The 18,890-nt window shown below is 45.4% G+C and overlaps 1 protein-coding gene across 9 annotated transcripts in view; it reads right to left on the bottom strand.

The window, feature by feature from the left end:
- The window catches only part of ACACB (acetyl-CoA carboxylase beta), a 2,187,049-nt gene that overhangs the window by 998,040 nt on the left and 1,170,119 nt on the right, over positions 1-18,890 (bottom strand). For all 9 annotated transcript variants that reach the window (XM_085633342.1, XM_085633341.1, XM_085633344.1 and 6 more), the window contains one exon: positions 14,758-14,865. In XM_085633342.1, the coding sequence (XP_085489468.1) occupies positions 14,758-14,865 (108 nt within the window). The remainder of the gene's footprint in view (positions 1-14,757; positions 14,866-18,890) is intronic.

Raw genomic sequence — 18,890 nt, 5'->3', positions numbered from 1 at the left:
AACACAGTAAAACGAGTCACTCACTATAAGAGTAGTAAAGCCCGATGTACTGTAATCAGGGCTGTATGAAGGAGACATAACTCATCCACCGTAGCATTCAAATAACGAGGATGAGGTGTAAATCCGGCCAGTACAGTCCAAGTGGCCCCTGGAATTGGGGAAGAGCACCATTAAACCAAATGCAATGCTGCCAAGCCAAAATAGGAATCACCTATGTCCTATATGGCATATAATTCGCTGGGACCCGTGTGGGAGTATAGGAGTGAAACGTACTGTCGTCCGCATTCACCGCCGGCATAGTAACCCAAGAGTAAAACAACTCGTAGGGATATGATGCATCGGCACTCACCACAAAAATAACAGCCATCCCATCGTCCGGTACCCCGAACTGCGTCAAATGACGCCGGAGATGTGCTCGGCTATGCGCCGCAATGTCGACCGCAGCCATAAGGACACAGAGAAGAAAAACAATCTATAATATAGTAGCACAAGGGTTCAAAAATATAAAAACCTTTTTAATTGACAAGCTTGATAGAACCTATTGAACTAATAGGTAGGTTAAAACCGTCACGCCCGCTATCCGGAAACAAGAGTGAGGGTGTCGTGGACTAATATAAGCAGTAGTAAGGCGTCTCAAATCGTAAGACCAAACGTTAGGTGTGCCATGTTGCAGGGATTCGGCTCATGCACAGTACTATGCGCAAGAAACCAGGACCTCAGTGAATTGCGGTGTACCAAAAACTCACCTCAGTACCCAGAACCCCTTATCCGACTAGCATCAGTGTCTCATTCGCTCTTCATATCATCTCAAAGCTACCAATGATTAGACAACCCAGAACATGCGACTTAGAGTACTCTCAGGAACGGTGGGAATCAGAAATACCTGTTCGTTATTATTCTCATATCAGTCCACAACAAGAGTAATTCGAGACACAGTAAAGTTCAAAACGTTTATTTTATAAACTATGTGTCCTAAGATGCAGTACTTTGGCTAACATAAGCAGACAAATGATTAAAAATAAAACCATCAGCCTTGTTACAATACCATAGAAAATGACGGGAGAAATCATATTACAAATGATAGTGGAATACAACCACCCTCCCTTCACTAGTAAGCGAGTATTATTAGACTAATAGAAGGTCTCTAGGTTTGAATGGGAAACCCCATAGCGTAAATATCAGCTTAGGTTAATCACATCACAGAATCAGCTTTGCTCTGTGCCTGGAAAAGTTCTTCTCCAGAATGGGTGTTTAATGCATGCAAACTACAATATTAAAGGCGCTCGAGTTTCAGGTATTTGCAGATGTGTGCGTGTTATGGCTAGAGCGTGGGCCAATCAACCTGAATTCAAAAGCATACATTGTTTGTTGGCCCTGACTGTTTCTGCCCAGAATGTTCACACCAAGGTCGCGGTGCACGTCTAGGGATGTTAACAACAGACAGTTCTCATGTGAAGAAAAGGCAGGCAAGCAGTTTTCACATAATAACATCGATCAGCAGTGTCGTGTGCAAAAGCAGCAAAAGTGGCAAGATGGTGTTTCTAACTTCTAAGACGCTTATGCTAACATAGCAATGTGTGCATCTAAAACTCCGTCTCCACTACAGTGTGTGTGTATGTGTATATATCTTTCTGATCTCTTGCAGGATGTTCAGTATATTTGCTTTGAGTCTTCTCATATTATTTGCTGCTTGTTTATTAAATCAGTATTATTCATGCATTTAGATCATTGCTTGCATATAAACATATACATCTCTTTGTATATTTGAATCTTGTGTATTTGACATCTGGGAAAGCTTTTGAGAGCATTGTGTGAAATAAAACACTTTTCTAAAAGTGCTGTGTTAAAGTGTTTTGATAGCCGGGTGTTGGGCTACCGTGTGGAAGATTCTGAGATTATCTGATAGGCGAAATCAAAATAACCCTCTGCTTGCCAGTGCAGTGGTAGCCTGGACTCTAGTCAAATGAGCTCTAAGACCTTCTGGGGGCTGCTTGCTGGCAAAAGGCATAGCAGATCTTTATGAAGGGGGACTATGCACCATGATATTGTCCTTTTCTGCAATACCTTACCTGATTTCGCCCCAGTGAACCCACAAAGAGCTGTTCATCCATCCTATGGTCTTTGGTGCGATCATCGTAAAAGCTCAAAACTCTTTTGGGATTTAGGCAGCGAAGACTCATCTTTCAAGGGGTGTGGTGGTGCAAAAAATGCTGGACGGGTGATTGCTTGTACAACATGAAAGGGCATTACAACTCGACAAAAACACTGATATTGCCTGCAACTCCATTGGGTCTAGAAAAAAGGTGGGGTACGGTGGGTGAACAGACAAAGCCTGTAGCTAACTCACACTGCAAGCTGTGGATATCCCTTTGAGGAACACTGTTTTATAAGTCAGGAGACGCAGAGGACATCCGTCTATTGGCTCAAATGGAGTGCACATCATGGAAGGTGAGGACCAAAATTAAATCCCATGGTAGTAATACAAAAGGTTTGGACAGAAAATTATGAACCACACGTTTAAGGAAACACCTCACAACATGTTGCTGAAAAGAGTACAATTCGTTTGGCAAGCACAAAAAGGCCGAAAGGGCTGACAAGTAACCTTAGCTTAGTAAGGACTTGCGGTGGGCAAAGACAGCACAAAAAGCAGAACATCCCAACAACCTTGCTTGTGTATTGGGTATGTGTGGTAGGAATTGCACCAGGCCAGAAACTTGTCCCAGCGTAAACAGATTTCATAGATAGACCTCTGACCGCCAGAATGATATCCATTAGTTTGGGAGGGAGATCGATGGGATCCAACTGTCGACACTCAACCCCAAGTATGGAGGTGTAGATTGTGCAGGTCCAGGTACAGGACCCTGCCTTGCTGCTGCAACAGAATAGCCTCATGAAGCAACAGCCCGATACGAGGCTAGATGTTCATGCCTAGACTTTCTGGGTACCACACTCTTCTAGCCCATTCCGGAGTAATTAGGATGACTTGGGCACAGTCTTTCTTGATCATCTGCAGAAATCAGTGAAGGAAAAGTAGCTTCGGAAAGGCATACAGGAGTCCCATGCACCATTCTAGGGGGAATGAGTCTCAGAGACCGCCTTCTGTAGAACTCCAAAGAGCAAAAATGTTGACACGCCTCTTAGCAGTGGCAAAGAGATATAGCCAGGGCTCTCCCCATTGCTGGGTGAAGTTGCCATTCATGATCCGCAATGTGTTACCATCTCAGCTTATCCGCTTTGGTGTTTAAAGATCCCGTCAGGGGACTGACAACCGGGGAGGTGCTCTGCCCTGTACTCCAGAGTATTACAGCACTGTCATATGGTGGTGATTCAAAAGTCCAACCTTCTGTATTCGAATCTGTGCTCGTATCAATTGTAGTATAAAGTTCCCCATAGGGTGTACGCATCCTGTCACGGCCTCCCAAAGACTGAGTTTCGAGTGTTTTTCACGCTATGAGAGCCCTGATAAAATCGGGAATACAACAAAACACGTGTTGGCTAAACTGAAAGGAGTTAAGATAAAGTATTTATAATTATCAAGACTGAAAATAGCGATTGAAGAACTGACTACATTATTTTCATGAATTTTTTGTTTATATTCTTGCATGTGCGAAATACTGAGCAGTATGTTGCCCCCGAGGGTCAGGACGTTGTCAGCTGGATCACTGAACCCAGCTTTGAAAGGACTTGAGGGTCCGTTGTTGAGGAGGTAGGCCTTGGTGTTGCCTATTTCCAAGTTTGTTCAGAACCTTCAAAAGAGCAAAGCTGATGTGGATACTGCTGCATGGGTACGGACACGCTGAGGAAGCATGCTGTGGCCCAGCTTTCTTTAAAGCTCTCCAGGGCACAGTCTGTCTTGTCATATGGCGTTTCCATAAGTGACATCTGAACATCACTTGAAATAGAAGTGGATCTTGCCACGAGTGGTGCCGAAGTACAAAGCTGATCCCAACTGCCATGTCGCAGCATTTGGTGGTGTTCAGCCCATTTCAGATTTTGTATAATCTAGGCAAGGCTGGTGTGGAATTCTTCGGGGTCTGTTGGCAACATTTAACTGACCATATCCCACAATGCAAGCGAACAGCATCCCAGGAGGCAACTGACATTCACTGAGCAGAGGGCAAAGCTAGCTGAGAACATTCCCTTTCCAAATGGCTCCATACGTTCAAATTCCCTATCACATAGCATAGTAGAGAATGAGTTAAGATTGAGGCTACCTTTTGAAGCCTGGACCACCAAGCTTTCGGGTGTAGGGTGCTTAAAAAAAAAGGGCTGGTCACCAGGAGCAGGTCAGTGTCATCTGAAAACCTGACAGTTAACTTGTGAGAAAAAACGAGGCTTGGCCCAAGTGCCCATTAGTGTATCAATCAGGGCTTCATTAAAACAAATAAGTGCTTCTGTGGAAGTCTGTCCAGGCTGTAGGACTTCTGTCAGGACATTAATATTGATATCAACAGACAGACGTTGGAGGTCTAAAACTTCAGCAGCCCTCCTTATTATCACAGCAAGCTAACAGGATTCCTCTATGGAAGGGCCACAGGAGAGTTCAACTCAATTATTAGTGTCATGAAGGCCCATTAACGGGTTTTCCTCATCATAATATTGGATGCTTCATCTCAGTCATCAACTTCATCATGGTGATGAACAATCAGAAGCAAAAGGCATGTGGAGTGTTCTGCGCAAAGGTAGAGTTTCATCTGAGTAAGAGAGAGGTTGAACTGGTGGTGCCAAAGGATTGTGGAGGGCACTAGTTCAGTCAATGTTGCATCGGATTTGCTTCCAAGTGTGATAAAACAATTAATTCTTTCTCCAGTAAGGTTAGTGTGAGCATCAATAAACCGGGAGACCGGCGAAGACATGGCGCTGGGTTAGAAGTCAGGTGGGGTGTCAGCTTTACAGTTGGGGCAGGCGCTACACCACGGTCAAGAGGCACGGACAGCACCGAGGATGGATCTGCCAACAGTAATTCGACTGCCACAGGAAGTGGAAGGGTGCCAAAAACATGTAACATGACTTCCTTGAAGGCTTCAACTTGTTGATCCAAAGCCGAATGGCCTGGGAATATGGGTTGAAATGGCACAAGTTGTGAGATTAGGTGCACAGTAGGAGACCAGGGCCAAGCCCACACCACTTCTACAGATGAGAGTAGAGGGAAGAGGGAGAGACACTGACTTCTTATGCTTCTTTTTTGATTTGGGCTTACCTGATGACTTGAAATGGGAAGAGGACCTTTGATGGTGCTTTTACAGGGATGGTAATTTCGAAACACGCAGGCATACATAAATCATCAGGACGCACCTTCTACAGTTATAGACTAAGACTCTCAATCAAGAAAAAGTGTACTTGACAACCTCTGGCCCTGGCAAAAATCAACAAAAATGTGATCACCTATGAAGACATTGCTGATAGCGAAGTCAATTACCTGAACCAATTAAGCGCTGGCCGGACAATATGTGGAAGAGGAAAGACACAGTAGGACATTACCATGGCTACTAAGACTCATTTGAGAGAAATCCACACACATCACAGCTATATGCAAAACACCGTGCAACTTTCCAGATTGAGATTCTTAACACATTTGTCCACACCGACATCATTGCTTGCATGTCTTAATGGGAATCATCACTAGAATTCCTCAAATTCTACATTCACAATATAGCATTAGCCTGGATAGGCGATTCTAAGAGACTCCCTCTAATTGAGGAGATTACAATGATTGAAACCCAGACTGCCCCTGGCTCCAATGGCTTAAACGCTGAATTCTATAAAATGTTTAAAGTTCTACTTGCACTGCAACAACTGGAAAAGTGCAACCGGCGCCTTGACAAAAGGCTCTCTTCCAGCTACTAGCTGTGAAGCCACCATAGACGCTTTCCTATATGAATCTTAATAGAGGCACAAGACAAGTGTGTCCCCATTGACCCCTCCTATTTGCCTCAGCTATAGAATCACCTGGCAAGCATCTTACAGAAAGCTACTCACACAAAGGAATCTAATCCCAACAAGAAGAAGTCTGGTATACAGGTATGTGGACAACATGATTTTATTCATCAAAAACCCAATCTCCAACCTTGCTCCAGTTATCAGAGAATTCAACAAGTTTGCCTCATATATAGATAAGAATATATTGAGATAAACTGGAGCTTTCCCACTCATTGAAAAGACTGTGCCTAAAAAGACTGAACATGGGGGAAGTGACCAACAGCCAGTCAAGATGGCTGCACAGTGAAAGAGCTCCGCAACAACTTGTGATGTGATCTCACAATACGCCACCATCCGGAACTCGTAAAGGTACAGAAAGACACCCTAAAAACCAAGAAAACATAGGGGGTGAAGATTCCCCCCCCTAGTGTGTGAACACCACGACGAGGAGGACGCTCTCACTGGTGTCTGGGTGGGCCAAACTCGGACGTAGAGGCCTGGCTGGCTCGGGGGTGGAGTGATGCGGCCGGATTAGTTCTCCTTCCGAGATCAGGAGGCGGGGAGCCAGCTTGCGGGACAGACCCCTCCCTTGCACCGGAGGAGGAAACCCGGAGCTGGGAAGATCGAAGTGAGAGATAGCCGAACCGGGCGCTCATCCGGGCCCAGCTGCAACAATCAGGCCGTCTGTGCTGAGAGCGATAGCTGGCGTTTCCCCCCCTTGCTTCTCGCCGCGATCGCTCAGGCCGTGATGGGATGCTCCCTGTCTACATTGATGCCGAGAATTGGTGCTGCAGCCCGCGACCCCCAAGAAAATGAGTGCGCAGCCGGACAGCGGCCTACCCGCGCGGACAGTGGGATAGGCTGTGAAGAGGGTGTATTACCCCCACCCACCTCTACCCCAAGACTTGTTGATCGCCACTCGGGCGTGGGGGCGATCCTGGATCAGAGTGGGGGCCAGTTGGGGGAGACATCAACACCGCTCCAGGCGGCAAATCCAGCCGCAGGGGCCTATCCTTGACTGGAGGGGACAGCCTCCCGGGCCATAAATGTGCCGGGAGTAAATCGACTGCTTTGCTGTGGAGAATTCAGGGGATGTTCCTGAGGGGAGAGTGGATTATCCTTACCCGCCCTCACTAGTGTTTCACATCTCCTGTTGTTACAGGAGGCATCTCCGGTCCGCTGCCTAGCCACGCAGTCATCAGGCATCCAGAGTTTGACCTAAGGCCTGCACCCTTGGGCAGAGTGTGAGGGGGAGTCGAACCAGCACCCTGAGGCGAAACCGAGCTCCTGAGAGACCAGTGGTGACGGCCGGGCAGAGGCCCGAGGCTACAGCCTGAGTGAGGGGGGGAAACCTGAGCCCCCAGCAAGACTACAGTCCAGCCTGCCTCCCTGGACCAAGGGCGGCACAAACGCAGGGGAGGTCTGGGCCCACAAGCGACCAGGAAGCCTATATCGTGGGGCAGCGACCTCCTGCCGTCCCTTTCCTCTCACCAGGTTCAAATTGGACTGGGTAGCCTCGCACAGGAGGGCGAAAATAAACACTGGGTCCCTGAAGACAGTGTCCCCGAAGAAAGAACAGAAGTGCAACTTAATGCATCCTGAGAGGGCGGTTGTTGCAGAAACTTCTACTGAATCTCGACGCGGCGGGTGCTGACAAAGCTGGGAGCCCCAGAGAGTGGGTAACAATAGGGGAAAAAGGGCATAGGGATCTGATTTGTCCTGAGGAATGCCGGAGATTTTATTTTGAACCGGCAGAAACATGTCGACTGCTATGCAGAATGGAGGGGTGGTGAGCACTTAATCAACTCATTCCACCACTATCCATTTGGTATATATTCTTCTATATATATATACCTTTTTAAACTGACTGGGGAATCCAGGAATAAAACTACTAGAGAGATATCCCTGGGTCAGTTTTAAACTTCATTATTTCAGCACTTAACCTCTTCTGTGCCCATGACGAGATAGTCTCGTCATGGAGCACGGTTGCGCTGTTCCCATGACGAGACTATCTCGTCATGAACCCCGCCCGCTAATGTAACGGCCGGCACAGGAGGGGGAAAGGGCGGGGCACTGAAGGGGTTAAGGATCCAGCCTTTTTATTTGTTTGTATCACTGTTGTATTGTTTACCCCTCCCTATTGCTGCGCCTCTAGCGTTGGTCTGCGCAGAGGCGTTAGTAGCAGCCCGATGATGAAGCATGCCACAACTTGTTGTGGGTGAGGGCAGTTTTTACAGAGTATGTGTGCTCCCTTGAAACATTTTGCAATTGCGATTGGATATAGGCCGTTTTTTCACTCTACCTCTTTTTGTGTGGTTTAGCCCCAGAGAAATGGTCAGAAATCGCGGGGCCATGACGCATCAAACAAATAACTGACAAATACACCATACCAGTGGTAGCCCGGGGAGGTGCGCTCCCTCAGGGAAAGGTGGACGCGGGACCCTCGCTACAATTGGAAAGGGAGCCCACCCTAAGCGAGATAATGATGGCCATATGAAATATTCAAAGTACACCAGAGCCCAGCTGGAATTGTAACGGAAGATGTGAATCTTCTCAGGGCGGATCTCAGAAACATAACGGAGAAAGTGAAGACAGCAGAGTCCCAGATAAATAGTCTCCAATCCAAGACAAAAAGCGTTGAGGAACAAGTACAGACTTTGACTAAAGACAGCGTCAACCTCACAGCAAAAATAGCCGATCAGGAGGGCAGATGGAGACGCAACAATATTAGAGTGGTGGGAGTCCTGGAGGGAAAGGAAGAGCCCAGCATTAACTTGTTTCTAGAGGACCTGATCCTTAATACGCTGCGCCCTAAGAGACTTTCATAGAATGCGCACACAAAGCACTAGGCCCATGGCCCAAGCCAGGTTCCCCACAACGTTCAATCATCGCAATAATCCTTAATTACAGGGATGGGGACGCAATCCTCCAGGCAGCACGCACTCACGGCGATCTCTACATAGTCAATGCGCCTATACGATTCTATCCAGACTTCACCCTACAAGTGCAAAGACAAAGGAAAAGTTTTGAAACAGTAAAAAGAGCCTTCAGAGACAAAGATCAAATACATGATGCTGTACCCAGCTAAACTAAAGATAATTAGTGAGGACAAAACATGGCACTTTAAAACCCCGGAGGCAGCCTGGGAGTGGGTGGAGGGTTGGAGACTAGTGCATCGGAAAGGACCAAATAACAAAGAGCCCCGAAGGTTGGAGGAGAGCAGGAGCTACCGAGAAGAGAATCAACCTGAGCATGTACCAACCATGACTGAAGGATCGTGAGACATATATGTTTGTTATTACATGCTGCATTATTACCCTAATTGTCTAAAAGAATGTGACTCCCACTTCGGCCCGCACTATGCGAAACCTGGGCACCTGGAGCGCCTGGGGTTTGGGGGTGGACGGGATCCACCTCAGAAGCAATTCAGAAAAAGCTGAAATGGACTGCACCAATACCATAGGTAAAAGAGATAATAGGTACTAGCTACTTTAGGAAACCTCATCATTGACGGGCGAAGGGCCTGACCCTACACTTATAATTGTCAAGGTTTATATGGGGCAACGCGCCTGATGGACACAGCTAAGTGGACCTTGTTTTCTGGGTGTTACAATTTCATAGTTCCGTGGGGTACTGTCAATATTGTATAACATGTACGGGGTCTGGCCCACAGGACTAGAGGATTCTCCTAGCATCCGGGCGCTCTCTTGGGGACTCCGTTGTGACCTACTCTCCCGCCTTTATAGCACGGCCACCCATGTGATTTCTATCACGGGGAGATCAGGGCGGCGGCTCCTGCCCACTTGTGTACACCACAAAATAGTTCATTGTTGTTGGGTTTATTCTCAATATCGAGGGACCATGTTGGGGAAGGTTCCTGTTTTTGGGATTGTCTCCGCTGTACAAGGGACAGTGGTATGGGAGGGGGGACGGTATTATGAAAAACTGGTCAGAGATTACACAAAAACTCAAGTTTTATGTACATAGGGAGCATACCATGAACACTTTGCAAGGCCTCACACAAACAACTGACACAAATGGCTAACAACCCGAAGCACACTAGACCACTGGCGTTCCTAACCTGGAATGTGAGGGGCCTCCAAAACCTACAGAAATTTAGGAAGGTTCTGGCATACCTGGATCGACACAAAATAGAAATAGCTTGCCTACAGGAGACACACCTTACTACAGGTTCAGAGGGGGGGGTGGGTGCCAGATGGGCAGGGTACCGCATGACGTCCTCATACTCAAATTATGCTAGAGGAGTAATGCTCCTCATTAGACGCGGCATCCCCTTTACATTTCTCAACACCATCAAAGATGATATAGGACACTATGTTATCGTGTAGGGCAATTTTGGGGGTACGGTATTGACAGTGATCACCGCATATGGCCCCAATGTAGATGATCCTATGTTCTACGCACACATCTGGACCAAACTATGTGAGCTTCCATCCACTGCTATTGTTTGGGGGGGGGCGATTTCAACACATGCCTTGACCCGGCTATCGACAGATCCACCGGAAACGACCGGTATGGGAAACAATCGGCCAAAGTACTAAGAGACGGTATTGGCAGACCACGCAATGCTTGACTTGTGGCGACATAGATATCCGGGCCGTAGGGATGGCACTTGCACGTCCTCTGCACATGGCACATGGTCTAGGATAGACTTTTGGCTGGCCACACATGACGTCAGCACATGGACCACACAGATAGAGCACATGCCCAGGACATTATCAGACCACGCACCTATCCGACTGATGCTCTCTAGCCCCACACACACCCCACAACAGTTTACCTGGCGCCTTCAACCAAACACCCTACTGGATCAGGTCTATCGTGTCAAACTACATCAGGCCATTGAGGAGTTTTTTGCTTTAAATACAGGAACCGTGAGCAGTGCGAAAACTCTCTGGGAGGCCTTTAAGGTCACAATCAGAGGCCACTGCATAGGTAAATACGCGGGCATCCTGAAGGATATCCAACAACAACTTTCACTGGTGGAAAGAGATATCCAGCAACTTGAAGCCGCATTTGTAGCCACGTAAAATACCGAAATATTAGCAGACATCCGACAAAAGATTGACATGTATAATGAATGTGCTGAGGATGAGCTCGAATACCTTCCGCGCAGATACACGGCGTGAAAGTACGGGGAAGGGGGGCGTCTGGGTAGGGCACTATCACACAGGATTCACCCTGCACACACTACATCCTACGTCACGCAGATTATCAACGAATAGGGTCAATTAGTGTATGACACGCCAACGATCCTTCACCAACTACTACACTCGTCTTTACTCCACGCAATCGACTACGTCCCCACCGGAAATCGATCAATATCTCGATGACATAGCACTAGCGTGGCCTACGGACACTCACCGTGAATTCCTGGGTCACCACATTACGCGTGACAAGATTGTTGATGCTATAAATTCACTTCCGAATAATAAAGCGCCTGGCACAGATGGGCTCCCAGGGGAATTTTATAAAGAAATTAGAGATATATTGATTCCACACTTGGCCGAAATGTACGAAGAATCTTATGAAGACGGTGTCCTTCCGCCCACGCTGAGAGAAACTTTATTAATAGCCCTCCCCGAACATGATAAAGACTTAAATGACTGCGGATCGTATCGCCCACTTTCCCTGATGAATACTGATGTCAAAATCCTAGCTAAAATTATTGCGACACGTATCCAGCTTTTGATCCGCAATCTGGTATTGCTGGACCTGGCAGGTTTCATACCGACCAGATCTACAACGCAGAACTTACGTACTATCTCCACAATGTTCCATCAGCTGCACCCAGACCTGCCAGCTGCCGCGACCCTACTAGACGCGGCAAAGGCTTTCGACTCTGTGGAGTGGGTGTACATGTTCACTGTCTTACGCCGAATGGGGTTCCCAGAACCCTTCCTGCGATGGATTGCACTTCTTTATGCAGAGCCCAGTGCACGCATTAGAATCAAAGGGAACACTTCCACCCCGATTAACATCAGCCACGGAACAAGGCAAGGGTGCCCGCTCTCGCCTCTTCTCTTTACATTAGCGCTAGAGCCCCTGGCTTGTGAAATTCATCAATTACATCGGGAGTCTGCCTTGCAATTCCACCTTCGCCCAATCAGCATATCTCTCTATGCAGATGACATGGTTCTTTACACGCGCCACCTGAATCTACACTTGAACTCTCTCATCAGGGAATACATTCACTTTGAACAATACGCAGGACTGGGAATCAATTGGGACAAGTCAATGGTTATACCACTCACGCCTGTCACAACCCAACTTGATCTGGAATTCCCGATACAGTGATTAGGGAAAACTACGGTAGGGCCATAACTAAACTAGAGGAACAAGTGGACCGCTGGATAAGGTTGCCACTATCTCTAGCAGATAGGATCGCTATACAAAAAATTATAGTTCTACCAAAATTCTTATATTTATTTACGAACATCCCGATATGGCTTACACAAGCCTTTTTTTCCAAATTGAGATCTGCATGCAATGACCCACATGGGCTGGGAAACAGGCGAGAGTGGGCTGGAAAACTTTAACCAAACCATATCTCCAAGGGGGGTATGGGGCAACAGATATCCAACTATATTTTTATTGCACGCAAGCACAACACGCTCACTACTGGATACAGCCACACGCGCATATACCCCACATAGCAGTGGAACACGAGAGTGCTCTCCCTTCTACACTGTCAGCCTACATATCTGACCCGAAAAAGCATACCCCAAGAGACACAATACATCCGGTGATCTGCACGTCGAGAGCATGGCACATGCATGCATACAGAGCCCAGAAACACCCAATATATGCCCCTGCACTGTCCATAGCCCATCATCCGCAAACTTCAGTCACCCAGGAGAAAAAGATGCTCATGCTGCTAGAAGATATGGGCCTCACTGACATGAGCAAGATCTTCCGACACAACCGATTCATCTCACAAGACGAGCCATCCCTTAGCCCATATCACGGACCATTGCAGGTGTTTGCCTTTTTACGGTTACGAATGGCTATCAAGGAACTATTCTCAACATTTCCGAGGGAGCCACCACAGCTCCAAGCCCTGCAACTACTGCTAAAACCACCCACGCGACAGGGACTGGTCACACGTCTATATAATGCACCTCAGGAAAAACAGATCCCAGCTCAAAATAAATCGATAAAAAAGTGGGAGGAGATGTTGGGTGTCAGTATAGAGGAGGGGGACTGGGAGTACAGTTGCACCCAATTGCACCTACCGACCTCCAACTGCAACCTCTGCATCATTCATTCTTCCTATATACATATCCTTAGATGCCATTATATCCACCTTACATAAACAAAAGGTGAGAAATGACTTTTCAAAAAAATAATATATAAATAGTTGTTCTGGACATAGTGTTACGCCTGTATATGAGTGGTACGGTGTGCCCAATGGGTCTTGAATATGTGAAAGCGTCTAAGAAGGGAAATTTAAGAGATATGCCAAGGAGTTTTATTTAAGGTCTATAATGTGTGAGTTTATTACCTTTTTTGTACACATTTTAAAGATGTATAGCAACTCATTTGTGTCAGAAGTATTAGGCTATCCGGTCATTTCTTGACATGCTACCTTTTCGTAAGGTTACATCACCTCTAACGCTCATGGATACTTTTTGGAAATATGATGTAGAGATCATTTAAGATATAGTGAATTCTATTGTAAATTATTTCTTTTAATCTGTAAATTTAAGTGTTTTTAAACAGGTCCAGATAGAACCAGTCTTCCCATGAGAGTCTAATATTTCAGTCTTGATAAAGATGGTATTATCTATTCTCCATCGAAACGCGTCGACAGCCTTTTAGTAATACACAATCCGTGAAGTGACTGGGACTATTGAGCACTTATCAATAGTACAGTACTAAGTGTAAGCCAGAAATATAAAATCACGGATGTGTAAAACTTGAAAGATATAGTTTTTGTCTGTTGATTGTACTCTCTCTTTTTTTTTTAATTACTTGTTTTTAATGATAATGCACTGCTTCGCATATGTTCGTAATATGTATTTTATGTGTGGCCAATTATAGAAAATCCTTTTTCTGAGATTTGTGTAATTCTAGCACATTTTGTGCACTTGTATTAATAAATTGATGTACATCTTTTCCTAAAAGCATCTTTAGTAGCATTTATCTTGGGTATACGATTATATTTCCTTCGCATAAATGTTGGATGCTTGAATGAGTGTGTTCCGGATTTTTCTTGATACTATTTGGCTCATAGAATTAATAGTTCAGAAATCGTACCCAAAGGACTAAACTCTCTTTTTATACAGTTGAATACTACAGCGCCTGGGTTACGAGCTCTTGGCAGAACTTGCAAAGCTTCTTTTCTTCTTTGCTTTTTCTGGCCATTTGAGATTCTATTTCCAAACATATCATAAAGGAAGTGATATATTGTCAAAAATCAACTTCACATTTTTAAACTAATTACCCCAACAGCCAAGTGTAAATGAGCTGCCACTTTAAGGAAGGAAACCACTAAAGTATTAGCAAATTGAACATTTTTGAGATTCCTTTGCACCAAAACAAACAAAAAAATATAAGTGCTCTGCTCCACGCTAGTGCCAAAAATAGTGCTAAAGAGTTGTGGGTTCTTTTGTGGAGAATATAATCTGTGCTTTTTGAAAACACTGTTCTTGATTTCTCAGCATGGACGGCATTACTCAAGTAACATCAGTTGTAAGATAAAAATTATACCTTTATACAGCATACTCCTATGTAAACGTTTCTAAGGCTGTGGCCCTTATTACCAGTAGCAATTTACACACTTAAGAGAAAAGACGTGACATTCAATATTCTTACCTTTGATTGGGAAAATGCTCTAAACATTGGCACCAGCTCTTCATCTTCTATATGATCACTTGATTTAATAGCTACATTCAAAATATGGATTGGTTCTTCTCTCACACTCTGTAAACAGAAGGCTCTAATTAAATTTACAGCTAGTATGAATTTAATAGGAACTTAAAACATTTTACTAAACACATTTTAATTTAGGACTCTTTTTACTGGCATGTTGATCAGAAACACAACCAGTGCCACAGAAATCTGAACACCAAAACTAATCTTAGGCACATCAGCATAAAATCCACAGTGCTTTATTTGTTAGATGAAAATAAATTTGATTCGCAACACTAACACTCTCTCAAACCTGCAGCATACTTAACTGACAAGTTATCCTTTTAAGTTGGGGAACATTTAGTTGAAACTGACAACAAGTAGAAGTGTTTGAGGAGTAGCTATGTGTTTGACTCTGGGATTTCATTCCGTCGTCCAAACCAAACTGACAATAAGACATTTTGGGACTGAGACAATTTCAATAAAGTGAGAAGATAAATAAGACAACGAGGGACTGCAGTCCCAAAACCTCTGTCAGCAACAGCGTCACTCTGTACACAGTAGAGTTTACTGAAGTTCTGCATGGAAGCCCATGTTATAGTCTTCGTGGCAGATGGGACGTCATCCGCATCAAGCATTCATTTCCTTTCCCCTCATTCTGAAAGTGATTTACCATATCAGTGACCATGTGATACAAGTTATCCTCAAGGCACCAGACTGGATAACCTTACAGATGATTTAAATATCCATACTGCAAGTAATCAGCTGCTAAAAAGTGTTTAAGGATTGGAAACTATTCATTGAACTGGAATACTATGCATTCGCTATCGGACCTATGCTATATACACGATGCAACATTAATCTACAGTTAGAAACAATGTATACTGGAAAGCAAATTGTCATGTTAATGAGTCATGTTGCTAATGTTAATAATGTTAGTCATATATTTAATAAAATGTTTTCAAAAAATAAAAAAAGGTTGGAAACCCTAAATTTTCCTTCATCCTGAGCAGAGACTCTGACACAAGGGTTATATGTTTTGTGACAAGGACAATATGAACAACCGTACATTCCATACCTTGTGGGGGATACAAGTCATGGTAGCTTTTTCGTTACCACTGCCCTACTTAAGTGCATATTTGCTAGACAAGGTACAGAAACATCTTGTACAAGACCCACCAAAGTACTGTCACTAATTGAGGATAAAAGCGACAGTACTTTGGTGCATATGTTGGTCATTTTGGTCTAGACTGCGGCTGCAGGTCTAGTGGACTAATACCCAAGTGGGTGGGTATTGTAGCACCATGGGAGCACCCTTATAAATTGACAAGCTGTGAAATGAGTTTCAAAAATATGAATTACTGATGTATAGATGTGCAGATCTGGAAGCATATCCGCCGGATGTACACTTGATCTTGTACAAGACTTTAATAAAGACATTGACTAGAAAGACCTTTTTTAAAATGTATTTCACTTAGAAAAGATATAGATTTCGATAACTTCATCCATTAAAAAGGCTAATAAATGTTCCACAGAAAAAGGGGTTTCATGGTCCTCTAAAATAGGTTTACTATATTTAAGCACTAACTGGTTTCCAGGCATAGTAGTTGCTCTGCTGTTAGACATATTTTGATTAATCAATTGCACAGCAGCAATCGTAAACTTTATTTTTAGGTTTCGCCTGAGACAGCACATGCACTGTTCCATGAAAGAGATTTTGTTTACATACCAGCGGCTTAGAGCATGCACATGGCTTACCACGAGTTGGCTTCATTGGCAATCTTACTTGCTGGCTCCTGGCTGGTCAGCGCATGCCATTTTTACTTTCACTTCATTTGCTACCCCATTCCGTGGAGCATGGACCAAGTACTCTATTTTTTTGATTACCGTTCTTTTGCTGCTCGCGCTGGGATTGAAGTACCTTTTTGTATAGTGAGATGTTTCTCTGTATGTTTACTGTGCTTGAGTTCACTTTGCTCTACTGTGATAGCCCAGTGAGATACATCTCTATATATTTACTACTCTAGAACTGTACCATGATTAGTTTCTAGGCTATGACACTCTACTTGGCTATCATAACCCATTGTTTCTCTGTGTCTTTGCATGACACAGCTGTCAAAATGGGCTGTTTTATGTGAATTGCTTTGTTGCCACACTCCAATGCGTTTCCTATAATTTTGCTGTCCTTTGATCCACAAAGCAATGCAAAATAGAACTGTGATCTCTACTGCAGCAGGATGCTGGTGTTACAATAATATTTGGCAATATTTTATGCGCCCTCATGTTTTTATATTTTTATTTTTATAACTAGAGAGCTTCGATTGAGGGATACTGATTTCTCTCTGCTATAAATACATTTGTTGGCTACAACTACAATACTCAGAGAAGTAGGCACTTTGGAGCAGAGATTATAATGCACTGTGTAATCCCCCAAGATTGTCAACTTGGAATCCATGGCTCCATGTGCTATCAGCCAATGCACTATTGTAAGAAAGTGCCCTCTTTTTGCATGGTTGCCCCCACTTTTTGCTAAACTGCTGATGTACTTTGACTGAGTGTGCCTTCGGTTCCTTCCAAACAAGTACCCAGGGCCTACGTTCTTTCCTTAAACTGCATTGCAAGCAAAACCCAATTGGCACTCTTTGGCCACAGGTCAGTCCCTTGTAAATGGTACCACAGGTACCAAGGGCCCTGTGGCCAGAGAAGGCCTCTAAAGGCTGTAGCACTCATTGTGCCACCCTTAGATGCCCTGTACCTTTACACTCAGACACTGCCTTTGCAGGCTGCGTGTTTTGGTGTAGAACAAAGTGTGGTCTTGACATGGCACACATCCCTGTGTGCCATGCCTACAACCCACTGCCTCTAGCTGAGTGCACTATACCAGTGGTGAGGGTATAGGTGCATGAGCCCTGTACCCCTACAGTGTCTAAGTCAATTCTTAGACATTGTAAGTGCAGTAAGGCCATTTGGAGTATATGATGCTGGGAGTTTGTCATTACGAACTCCATATTACCATAATGGCTTTACTGAAAACTGGGAAGTTTGGTATCAAACTTCTCAGCACATTAAACGCACATTGATGCCAGTGTAGGATTTAATGAAAAATGTACTCAGAGGGCATCTTAGATATGCCCCCTGAAAAACGACGTAACACTGGTGTCCAGACTGAGTGGCTGCTCACCAGCTGCCACCACCAGATATGTTTCTGGACGCCTGGGTCGAGAGCCTGCTGCTCTCGGGGGTCTGAAACAATGCACACCCTGGAACGAGGTGCCAAGCCTCCTCACTCAGGATGGGCAGGGGCCACGAAGGGGAAGCTTCAGAGGCTTGCCGCCTCTGTGAGCTTCCTGAGGCCCATTGCTGATTCCAGCAACTGGCATCCACTGGTTCTGACCCCCATTGCAGAAGGGGGGACCCAGCCAACCAGATTGAGGCATATGCCCCCTCCAACTGGAGGGTGTCATTATAGGGGGTGTACCTACCCCAAGGGAGGGACCCATTGGTCCCAACCTTTACTTACCTGTCCCAACCCTAAATTTTGTATTTAGGGGCAACACCGAACCTTGCCTCCTCAAACAAGAAACGACCAAGAAGAAAAGAAGAAGGACCGAACAGCCATGCTGAAGCTAAGAAGAGGAGGACGCCTACTAACTTGGTCCCAGCCCTACCAGCCTGTCCCCACCTCGAACCTGAAGAAGCGAAACTCCGGTGTGTCCTGCAGCCAGCAACCTCAAGAACCCCGCAGACCTGCCCTGCCATCCACAGACAAGACTTTGCCTCTCGTGAACACCAGATATGTTCACCCACAGACTCTGGCTCCAGCCAAATCCGCGAGTTTGCACCACTCCGCACCCGTCGCCCACGGCCCGAGTGGCCCAACACCACGAGGACGTCTCCCCGACGATCCTGACCAAAGATCTGGTGATCTCTGACCTGCCTCGAATCTCCCAGCGAAGCCTGCAGCCTCTTTCTGGAGACTCCCCCCGACCGTGACCAGAGCTGGTAAGAGAAACCCAACGTCTAAACACACCCCTGCACCCGAAGCCCCACAGCCCTGGGCGACCCAACTGACAGTGTCCCAGCATCCCCAGGCTCCC

Source organism: Triturus cristatus, chromosome 11, assembly GCF_964204655.1.
Source record: "Triturus cristatus chromosome 11, aTriCri1.1, whole genome shotgun sequence".
Taxonomy (NCBI): domain Eukaryota; kingdom Metazoa; phylum Chordata; class Amphibia; order Caudata; family Salamandridae; genus Triturus; species Triturus cristatus.
The sequence above is the reverse complement of the archived record's forward strand: the minus strand, read 5'-3'. Positions and strand labels throughout refer to the sequence as shown.